Source organism: Myiozetetes cayanensis, unplaced genomic scaffold (assembly GCF_022539395.1).
Source record: "Myiozetetes cayanensis isolate MyiCay16 unplaced genomic scaffold, myiCay2020 scf12, whole genome shotgun sequence".
NCBI classification, from domain to species: domain Eukaryota; kingdom Metazoa; phylum Chordata; class Aves; order Passeriformes; family Tyrannidae; genus Myiozetetes; species Myiozetetes cayanensis.
The window spans coordinates 11,908,453-11,919,820 of NW_026086826.1; the positions used below are offsets into that span (position 1 = coordinate 11,908,453).

At 43.9% G+C, this 11,368-nt stretch overlaps 1 protein-coding gene across 3 annotated transcripts in view; it reads left to right on the forward strand.

The window, feature by feature from the left end:
* Positions 1 to 11,368, forward strand: part of ALG6 (ALG6 alpha-1,3-glucosyltransferase) — a 30,416-nt gene that overhangs the window by 8,030 nt on the left and 11,018 nt on the right. For 2 of the 3 annotated variants that reach the window (XR_007627674.1, XR_007627675.1), the window contains exons 6-16: positions 1,065 to 1,147; positions 1,799 to 1,863; positions 3,735 to 3,920; positions 4,156 to 4,291; positions 6,282 to 6,367; positions 6,678 to 6,762; positions 7,846 to 7,916; positions 8,205 to 8,273; positions 8,661 to 8,859; positions 9,008 to 9,254; positions 9,557 to 9,825. Coding sequence is in view for 1 of the 3 variants with exons in the window: in XM_050306410.1 (XP_050162367.1) it covers positions 1,065 to 1,147; positions 1,799 to 1,863; positions 3,735 to 3,920; positions 4,156 to 4,291; positions 6,282 to 6,367; positions 6,678 to 6,762; positions 7,846 to 7,916; positions 8,205 to 8,273; positions 8,661 to 8,859; positions 9,008 to 9,205 (1,178 nt within the window). In the remaining 2 variants the exon portion in view is untranslated. Of the gene's footprint in view, positions 1 to 1,064; positions 1,148 to 1,798; positions 1,864 to 3,734; positions 3,921 to 4,155; positions 4,292 to 6,281; positions 6,368 to 6,677; positions 6,763 to 7,845; positions 7,917 to 8,204; positions 8,274 to 8,660; positions 8,860 to 9,007; positions 9,255 to 9,556; positions 11,287 to 11,368 lie in introns of those variants that run through there. The other variant, XM_050306410.1, reaches the window with a different exon arrangement.

Sequence of the window (11,368 nt, forward strand, 5' to 3'; positions counted from 1 at the left end):
TTCCCTGACACTCAAGTTCCACAAAATGCTTTCTGATTGCAACAGCAGAATTTGTTGTTCATCAATAGCTTTTCTGTACTTCACAAACCTCTCAGTCTGGTCTCTGGTAATTGATTGAATTGAAAAAAAATAAAAATCACTAGAACTTAATTACCCTTGAAATGGTCTTTATTAATTTTGAAATCAACTCACTTGACAAACCACTGATGGATCTAGAGAGCTGATAAACACTTTTTAACAGTAGCCATTAGAAGAATGCATTAAAATAATTCAGAGGGGTCAATGTCAGCTTTATTTGAAGCATCAGTGTATTTGTTTTGCTAACACCTTGGGTATATTTGTTTAGTTGTGGCTTAAGCTGGCAAAACAATTTATCACTGAGTAACTGAGAATATTGAAACATTTTCTTCCAAGGGCCTTGGCTAAAATGAGGCAAAGTACACTTTCCCTCTTGGAACCACTGCACATTTTATGAAACTGGTTTTTAAAAATAATTTTTTTTTCTCAGGCTCAAAGGGAATTCACCTCCTTGGCAGAATCACAGGCAGGGGAACCTACTGGTTCTGTTTTCTTGTCAACTCTTACAAATACTTGCTGTGGGCAGGTTATCAAAGCCAAATCACTAGCTTTAGTCTATTGACCCACATCACTAATTCACACAGAGATTCTTACAATCTGGAGCTTCTTAGTTGTGTCCCCAGAGTATCTGTCCCATCAAAGAACCTGCCTGGATCCAGTCAGAGCCGATTTCTTTGGGCATTCCCAAATGCCTCCCTGGTTTTGGCATGTGAGGAACTAGAGTGTGCTCCCTGTGTGACTGAGGCTGTGCCAGGAGCCAGGACAGCTGAACACATGGAAGCAGCAGCTTTGGGACATCAGAAATGAGCCTTACACACATTAACAAGATCAAATTCTGTGGACCTGTTTCTTTTTGTCCTTTGAAGTGGAACTGCCCAGTTTATTCCGATGAAGAACTTTCTGATATTTTAATGCTCACTTGCCTGTATGTTGTCCTTGTCTCCTCCTGGGAGGATTCTAATGTAAAGTTAATCTTTACTTTGCAGTGTTTGTTGCTGATTTGCTGGTTTATATTCCTGCAGTTATTTTATATTGTTCTTCCTTGAAAGAAACATCTGCTAAAAAGAAGGCAAGTACCTGGTGTGTGTGTGTGTAAATTAAACAAAGAAAACACAGTTAGAACAGAGTAGAACTATAACAGAGTTAATTAACATCCAAAACACCAATGTGAAACTGATGACAATCAGTGTAGCTCATATTAAAGATTTTTCACTTCAAAAGATTAAAAAGACATTATTTTATCTTACAGCAATTATTTTAATGCTTTCAATAACAAGATGCTCTGAAATTTAGTAGCCATGAACTCCTGAATTATATTTCTTTCTGAATTTGTTACTTGAGTAGTAAAAGCAAGATTATGGTGTGGCACAGGGGGATCTGGGAACTGCTTTGTCTTGCACACTCCTCACAAATTCAATACATTTTGGAATAATAAGTCTCTTGGGTTTTGCAGTGGTTTAAGGTTTGGGATGGGTGTGGGTGATCTTTGAGCTGTTTGCAAAGGACAGGCAATATTCAATATTTTCTCATTTATGGAAAATGTTTATCCTTTTTTATTCCTCAAAATGTTCCTGACAGATGATTACTTGTAGAGAATAAGATTCCTACAAATAGGGTGCACCAAGGAGGGGCATATTTTTGTACTGGAGAGGTATAAGTTCCTCTGTCTAATTTGGGAATAATAATTTGTCCCCTCTCTTTTTTGATCCTTTTTTTCCAGGTTTCCAGTGCTCTCTGTATCCTGCTTTATCCAGGCCTCATTCTTATTGACCATGGACACTTCCAGTATCCTTGTTCTGCACTGCATGAATTTGTGTTTATAGAGTAACACTGTTTTTAGCACTTTTTGTTGGCTGGGCACAAGGTTATTTTTGCATACAAAGTCATCTGAGAGGCTTCTGCCACCCCAAAGCAGAGATATCAAAGAAAACTGTAAGTCTGAGACATATTTGAGATAAAAATTACTGATATTGGGACAAATCAATCCAAACATGAATATAATTCTTTCCGTGCCTCAAGCTCGTGTTTCTGTCAGTCACTTTATTGCAGACAACACCAGAGGTGCCGTGACAGGGAAGAGAACAATGGCCTGTGCTCCTGTGATTTGTGTTTGGAGAGGGAATCACCTCAGATCTGCTTGGATGGCAGAGGAGTGTCAGGAGGAGCTGTGGGAAATGTTCAGTTCTGTAAAATGTGCTGTTGTGTCCTGGCTTCACAGTGAAGCGAGGACAGTCCAGGGCTGACCGGTCCCTGTTGGTGCATTACAACAGGAGGTCTGTTTTAGTAAGAATTCTGGTTTTGTACAAGAACAAGCAAATGCTGCCAGCTGACCTCATGCTGGGCGGGTGCAGTGGAAGCAGAGATGTCCTGCAGAGCCCCAGGGGGCTGTCCCAACCCCACCACTCTTACATGGACAGTGTCACTCCCTGTACCCTGCTCCCAGGAAGTCAAAGATTTGCTTAACCTGAACTGCTGCAAGATCAGGGCCTTTTGGTGGGAGTTTGCTGATGGGAAATCAATGAGCTGTCAAATACACCCGGGCCCTGGGAGTGGGAAATGGGAGTGGGCTGAAAGCAATGTGGGCAGTCTGGATATGTCATCACACATTCCTCCACTGACAGAGGAAACCAAGCATTGTGACATTTCTGACAGCACAAGAAATGCAAGGGACTGTTTACAAGGGCCTGGAGAGACAGGCCAAGGGGAATGGCTTCCCACTGCCAGAGGGCAGGGTTAGATTAGACATCAGGGAGAAATCCTTCCCTGTGAGGGTGGGGAGGCCCTGGCACAGGTTGCCCAGAGAAGCTGTGGCTGCCCCATCCCTGGAAGTGTCCAAGGCCAGGTTGGATGGGCTTGGAGCAACCTGGGATAGTGGAAGGTGTCCCTGCCCATGGCAGGGGGTGGAACAAGATGAGCTTTAAAATAGCTCCCAAACCAAACCACTCTGGGATTCTGTGCCTTATTGGTTTATCTCATTTTTTTAAGAACACCAAGTAAAAGACAAAGCTAATTTGGCAATTTAATAGTAAGCATAGCTTAGTCTATTCCAAATTTACTGATCTTGTGAACCTGTTCTCAAAGTCGTGAGGCAACAACATTGCTTTTAGTAACTATTATTCATTGTTTGTGCAGGATTAGCAGTTAAGGGAACTGGTCATGGATGAGGGTGCACTGTGAGTGTAATAGAATCACAGGAACCTCCAAAGTCCTTGAACTAAATTATATATAATTTAAACACTGATGTATTTGAATATTCTGCACATATCTTTTGGGAGCTGGGAGGAGAAGCTTGGGGAAGCTTTGTCCTTAACTATGTAAATACAAGAAGAAAGTTTGTCCTGATGCATGTTGTGTAGTACTGTCACCAAGAGCTTGGTTGGCTGAATATACTTTATATACGTAATTAACACACACATAGTTTGTCCTCATATTTACCCGTGCAAGCTCTGAATCAAGCCTTGGAAATACAAAAATTACATTTTAAACAGAAGTAAAATTATTTCTCTCTGTGAACGAAACAGCCACGACTGGCAACGTGTTTTTAAAACTAACTTAGAAAAACTAATTTTCCAAGCTATTTATGCCTGTCCCTCAGGGCATTAATTACTGACTTGCAGAACTGAGATCTGTGTCTTGTCCTTGACATAAAAAAACATATACAACTCAGTGAGCCTCGGTTTTGCCTTGTGGGGTGTCCTTTGTTTGTCCCATGACTGGGACCTCCTGGGCTCGGTGGCCTTTTGCTTGGCCTTAAATTACAAGCAAATGGAGCTCTACCATTCCCTGCCCTTTTTTTGCTATTTACTGGGGAAGTGCTTCAAGAAGGGACTGAAAGGAAAGGGGTAAGTGGCTTTAAACTGTTCTGTCTTTCTCAGGAATACACCTGGGCAGCCTGGCATGGAGAGTGGGATTCTCCTGATCTGCATGTGGGCATTTCTGAATTCACCTGGAGTGGAAGATACCTGTGTAACATCTTCCCCTCCTGCAAAATGAGTATTTGCTGCTGAGACCTAAGGCAGGTGTTTCTGCTGGGTTGCTTTTCCTCAAGTGAGAGCTTTTTTCTTCTCTTGGGCCCAGGTTGGTGCTGTTGAGCAAACTGGCAGGGACAGTGGTGCTGTCCTTCGCTGCCTGCTGGCTCCCGTTCGGCACCGACGTGGAACAAATCATGCAAGTACTCAGAAGACTCTTTCCCATTGACAGAGGCTTGTTTGAGGCATGCATGTTTTCTTCTCCCCACCCCACTGCCCCTGCCCTGTATTCTTAGATCCCTTGAGAAACCTTCAGTGTGACCTTTAGGGATTTCATGGGGGAGACACACCACGGGACGGGTAATTCGAGAGGCTTCTTCAGCAGGCAGTCCTTGCCAGTTATTTAATCCAGCGTTTAACCCCAGCTCAGCTGGCATCTTCCAGGATATTATACCAGTAGACAACACTTATCCCATCATCAGACCCATACTTCAATCCATACATTTTTCCATTGAAACAGATTCCATAGTAATTGACAGTGTCAGAAGATATAACCTTGAAAGTGAACAGTGTCAGCCTGTCTTTGGTTCTGCTCAGCTCTTTTCAGTGGTATTTTTTAAAAAAAGAATTTAAAACAATCTTGTGGGTAGAGCCTAGAACTTCCTTTTTGACCGACCTCATGTCAGTTTCCACTGTATTTTCCAAAAGTTTTAGGCCAGTTCTGCTTTTCCTAAGGCTATGGACAATTGCATGCTGCCAAGTGCTGAGTACCACTGCAACCTTCATCCAGTAAAGTAACTCCTCATTTACCTAGTGGTAATGCCATAGCAGTTTTGGGATGAAAGAAAGGGTTCCCATTTCCCAACTCACAGGGAGTTGTTGCTGCTCTTTTGCTTAATTAGGGCACGAGTCAATATTGCACTCTTACACAGCAGATTCTCACCTTCAAGCTTAACCAATAAAATGAAGCTTTGGATTTCAGGTTGTGTTGTCACAGGGATTAAAGCAAATACTTACGTAGTTTAATTCATGTTTATTATTCTTCCAGTCTTTCTCAGATGTAGATAATATCACAGCTGGCACATTTTTCTTCAGAAGTTAATATTGATGTACCAAAGGCAGTAGTACAGAAGTGTTCTTAGTGTACTCTCTGCTAGTTTATTTAAACCCCCAACAAACAAACACCAAAGAACCTCTCCAAAAAAGACCCCTCCTCACACAAACACCCTCCTCCCCTAAAAAAAAAAAATGACCCTTTTCTTTGGGGATTATTTGGAATTTGTGAAGCGATAAAAAGCACACTTTTTATTCAGTACCAAGTTTAAAAAATGCAATCTGTAAATGTCAATAACCAATGTGTCCGAAAGAGCAGAAGGATTTTAGTCTAATATTAGCCCAAATATTTCCTGGGCTGCTCAGGGCAGTGACTTGCTGGATGCTAATGCAGATAAAATGAGAAATTGTCCACGTAAGCACTGCCCAGTAACTCAGCCCGGGGGTGTGGGACAGGTTCTTTGGCTTGGCTCCCTCTGCAGCCCAGGAACACTTGCTGAGGCTGTGGAAGGGTGCTGGCTGTGAAGTGGTGTTTGCTGGTGCTGCCAAAGCCCGTGTCCCCTGGGGATCCTGGGCATAGCCCGTGTTGCTGGCGAGCCCGTGAGGGAGGTGGCTCAGTTGGTGGTGCTGGTGCCTCCGTGGTGTTCTGTCCACACAGCTGTGCCTCCAGCAGCTGCTTGGGGATGAGTTTCACGAGCTGTGCTTACAGATTTAATTTGGAAAGTGATCCTAGCACAACTGCTAATGTCTTTAGACTCCTTGATTTATTAGGGGTTAACTCTGTCAGTGCTGGTCAGGCATGGAGCACAGCCAGGCAGGAATGAGATGGGCCAGCACCGTGTCCTCCTGCAAAGGACTCCCATGTGCCAGTGTTTGTTTGCTCAGGGACACCGTGTCAGAGCCATATTCTCACAAAATATGTGGTCTCTTGAGTTAAATAGTTGTCCCTTGTGCTGAAGAACAATTTCTCAGTTATTTTAGAGAATGTTTTAGTTGAGTCTCTTGAAACTTCCACTCAGAATAAGCTCAAGTACATCTAAGAATAGGATGTACATCTGCAAGTGTTTTTTGCGCTCTCAGAGCAGAAACCCAATGAACCCCACCTCCCAAGCCCTGCTGTTGTCACAAACATAAGTTTAAATCAATTGAATTATCAATAATTACCTTTTTATTTTCTTCCAGGATAAAGTAGCCAATATTTGGTGCAGTCTAAGTGTCCTTATAAAGATAAAGAATGTAGTGTCACCTCAAACTCAGCTCAAACTCAGGTAAGACATAACTTAAGTGCTTTAGGTAGTTTTTTCTCCCAAGTGATGAGGGTCTCCCCAAGTGCTGTTAGGAACTGAAAAATTCCCTGCTTGTCCATATGGTGATTTAAGCTGCCTGGTTGAAACAGTTAAAATTTGCAAATACAAATACAAGAGCAAATACAAGAGCCCTTTCAGTGCTCTTAGAAGTCAGAGCTCAAAGGTCTCTTTCTCAACTAAGTGAAGAATTCAGGTCTGGGCCTACAGAGTGAAGTATTACTGGATGTAGTTGCTCATGTATTTAAATTGTTTTTCTTACAAAACTCTCCAGTTTTGCTGTGACATTCCTGAGCCTGCTTCCTGCCTGTATCAAACTCACTGTCCAGCCTTCCCTCAGAGGGTTTAAATTTGCTTTGGTAAGTGTTTGTTTGGAATTGCTCCTTGTTTCCATCCACCTCTCAGCACTGGTGTGTGACCAGCAGCTCCAACAGCAGTTGCTGCAGAGCACAGAGGGGTGTGTGCCATGAAATGCTGAAGGAATTGGTTAAAAAATGCTTTACTTTCACATGTCCGGGGGTCTGACCTGTCTTTTATACCCAGACTTGTTTATTTAGCCTCAATTTTCTTTATTTAATGCTGTGTTTTATCATCTTCCTCTGAAGAGTCTTTAGAAGATTCCATACAATTAAAACCTCATATAGAGTTGGGATTTCTCCTCTTTTTGTTTAGCTACCAAAGTGTTAGTTTTTCTTATCGCATTGGCTGCAAAATTCAATTAAAAAGTCCCCAAATGGGCATTGTGAGCTCATTAGTGGTTTGAAAATGAAATGATACTGTTTTCCCAAATGTTTGCCTTTCCTTAGTCACACCACTGAATTGAAGTACATTGCCATGACTTCGGCAAAAATCAAAAATCATATGGAGCTGGTTCTAAAGCTTCAAGAGTTACAAGATAATTTCTGTTTTTAATTTATGTGAGCAGTGTTTCAGAGCATATCACAACACTGCCTACAAGTCCCACTTACCCTTTCTAAGATTTAGTTGATGTTTTGCAGTGTTTTTATTTGGTGGGAGGAAAAACAAACCTGAACCAGTTTATTGACTTTGGTGTATTAACTGTTCATGATGATGAGCAAAATTTTATGTCAAAAAGGTGGGCAGTTCTTACCATGGCTGAGGTTTCCCAGTGCCTGTGTGGGTGAATATTGTGTTTCCTTGGTGGGGTGCTCTGGGTGAAGCTGAGCGAGAGTGAGGGCTCTGCATGAAGCGCTTTCTGACTAATCCTGGTCAACTTTCAAACCCAGTGTTTTCAGCGCATGTGGGTGGTTCCAGGAGCTGCTCTGGGTGCCTGTAAATGGCACTGAAGGAAATGTAGCAGTTAATTAGAAAACTCAGATCATTGAGCTCCTGCCTCCGTGTGGAGTCTGTGCCAGAGACACTAAAGCAGAACTTTGCATTGCAGTCACACACACTAACCAGCTCTGATTTCCTTTCCTAAGGTTAGTTGTGCCCTGTCATTTTTCCTGTTCTCCTTTCAAGTCCATGAAAAATCCATTCTTCTGGTGGCACTGTAAGTAATTTTTTTCCTGTGGATATATTTTGATCTTTTCCTTGTGCTCTTATTGCATGCTGCTCTTTAATCTACAAATATGTTGAACTTTAAAACACTCTGCACATTTGCTTTTCTGAATAACCTGGAAATGAAGGTGTGAAGTACAGCCAGGCTGGTCTGTCCTGTGTCACTCTGGCTGAGGGGACAGTCACCAGTCTGCTGTTCCGTGTGGATGTCCCACATGGACCTGGAAGGCATGCTTGATAAGGGAAGATCTGATCCCTGTTTCTCCTCTTTTCACTCTAGCCCAGTTTGCTTAATCATAAATGAAATCCCCTTTATGGCCACGTGGTTCTTACTCGTATCAACCTTCAGGTGAGTTGGAAACAATTAACATGGTTGGAGAGGGAGTTTGGACAAGGGATGGAGGGACAGGACAGGAGGAATGGCTTCCCACCTGGGTTAGATGGGATACTGGGGAGAAATTCTTCCCTATGAGGGTGGTGAGGCCCTGGCACAGGTTGCCCAGAGAAGTGTCCAAGGCCAGGTTGAAGCAGCTTGGGCTAGTGGAAGGTGACCCTTCCCATGGCAGAGGGGTGGAATGAGATGGGCTTTAAGGTCCCTCCCAACCCATTCTCTGAACACCACGTTTTTCCCCAGCTCCTGTAAGGATAAATGTATTTATTGGTTTTCCCCTTCTCTTTGCCTTCTTTGGAACACCCCTGGGTGTGTGCCCTCACGCTGGGATGATCCTGCTCCCAGCATGCTGCCTCTCCTGCTGCGGGACGGGCTGCTCCTGCCCTATGCCGTGACCATGCCAGCATTCCTGGCCACCTGCCTGGCCTCCTTCTCCATCCTGGACAAGACCTCAGCAGAGGACCTGCAGCTCAAAGCGTTCTCCCTTTCCCTGAAGGGATATGTGTCTTGGTTTAAGTCCTTTCCCAGGATTGTCAGGACTCTGGTAAGCGATTTCATTGCTGTAACTCCTCCCAGCGCAAAAGTGCCAGTGGAGGGGGGGCTGTGACAGAGCACCCAAACAATGCAGTAACAGCTCACCTGTTTGAGGTGTTACATCACCAACACCTAATCCATCATCCCTTATCTTCCAGTTCCTCCTTTCCCTGTCCCTGATGGGTGTCCTGTCTCTCCTGAGTGCTGCAGTGCCTCCTCCCCAGAGCCTCCCGGATTTGTTCCCTGTATCCGTGTCCATTGTTTCCTGCTTACACTTCTTATTATTTCTGGTCTATTTTAACGTTGTGATACTCTGGGACTCCAAGAATAGCAAAAGCCAGAAGAAAATCAGTTAATCCACCTGTGGAGCTCCAGGACTGAAGTGTGCAGGACAGAGTGCGTTTGGTGAGTGCTGTCAGTGCTGCAGGGGAACCTCTTTGGGATGGACACAACTGCTGGAACCCAGGGAAAGTCAGGAAACACGTTTGACTTATTCAAACACGAAACAATCAAAGACTGTTTCAAAGGAGAAGTCTGTTGAAGAGCATTGGAACTATGATTTGGTGTGTTTTCTTCAGAAGTGTCGTACTTTTGTTACCATTTGTAAACCTAAAATGCCAAATAAAGGACCAAATTTTGAATTAATGCTAAAATACCCCGTATTTGCTGTATTAGCAAAAGTAACACTGAGTTTGTTCCTTTCCCAGCGTCAAAAGCATAAGGAAGTCACGCAGGTAAAGTCGAAACACTGGACTGGCAGCTCTGAATTTGTGCTGCTGAATTGTTTTACGACACAAACTTTCCTCCATCGCGACATTTGTGCCTTCACTGTTGGTCAGCAGCTCTGATCCAAGTGGTTCTAACACCTCTGCAGCCTTAGGACTCAACAGCTGTCTCTTCAGCAGGACTGAAAAGCCAAAACCTCTTCTTTCTCCTGCAGTAAAAGCTGAGGTGCTGCAGTGCAGTTGGAAACCAGGTATGAGGGGAAAAAAAACCCAAACCCACAACAACCCCCCTCCTTGCACAGCAATTTGCAGACGTAAACTGAACTCAACTCTGCAATTTGTCCCTGGGTGCAGCACAGCCTCCACTGCCAATAATTCAGAGAATGCAAATTGATTGAGTAATTATAAAGATAACAAAGCATGGAGGAAGAAAATAAATCATAAAGCAATTTAGGGTCGTATAGTTTAATTAGAAGTCATTCTGTGCTTTTTCTTCTGTATCTATCTATCTATATATATATAAAAAAAAAGCCCCCATCCTTGTTGAGAGGCTTCCCCCTGCCCTGACTGTGCTGTCACATTCCAGCCTGTCACTGCCATTAGTGTCAGTGTGTGAATCAGCTGTTCTGGGAACTTCCAACTGTGTCAGTTATGAGCCCTGTCAATGGAGTGGCTCCGAGCTCAGTGTATTTATGCCGTTTTTCCAGCCTTATTTGTTGTGGAAAAAGTACCCAGAGCCAACACTGTGCTCCTGGCAGCTCCAACAGAGTGGAAACGGTGCTCTGGAGTAATAACTCTGAGGATATGGGGGGTGAGCACAGTTCAGCAAATTCCTACAAAGCAACAAACTTCAATATTTTCACAAGCATTTAGAATTTTCTGTGGGGGTGACTGTAACTCACAGCACAGCCTTTCTTTTTGGAAGTGTAGGCCGGGTGGCATTGATGTGTATCAGGACACAAAAACAGAATCTTTGTCTCCAGAGGCTGTAAAATCCCAAAACCACCATGTTCCTCCAGGCAGGGCTGGGGGAAAGCCTTGGAGAAGGTCTCTAAGGTGCCAAGGAAAATGAAGGTGGAGGGAAGCAGAAGCAGTTCAGGGTCTAATGAGCCTGGTCTGTGTGTCCAGCAGGAGCCCAGGCCTGTCCTTCCCCCCATAGCCAAACATTAGTTTTGAGTGTATCCCTTTTCTTTGTCCTTGAGGTGGCCTCGGGGGGTGATAAAGTGAGAGTCACCCGATCCACCTTGTGTGGAACTGGAAATGGTTCTTAACAGCCCCAGCTGTTTCAGAGGCAGGAGCTGGTACAGCAGGAGGTCAGAGCCACAGTAACTGCCTAAATAGCTGAGGCATGTGAGGGGGCATGTGCAGCACAGTCTTTGTGTACAGCTTTATTTCCCTAAAAATGACTAAATACCAGATTTAGTAATTGCCACGGTGTAAGTTATGCTGTAACTCATTGCCCATCATCACCTTCACTGCTATTTCCTGTACAAGTTTTATGTTGCTCTCCCAAGACTGCCCAGAACAGCTTGATTTAGACCAGCACAGTCAGTTCCAGGCTCTTCTCAGATCAATAATTATTTAATTTCCAGCTCCAGAGGTTACAGTCAGGTTACATAAACTCTGGCTGGTTCAGTATCTCCCCTCATGCTACAGAGCAATGAGCTGGTGCCCGTTACACCCAGCAACCCACAGCACTGACAGCCTGACAGACACTGGTGTGGAAGGGACAGAAACTGTCCCAGTTCCCTTCCACCACTTACTATGTTTTTCCCAGTTGGACTGCACAGGTAG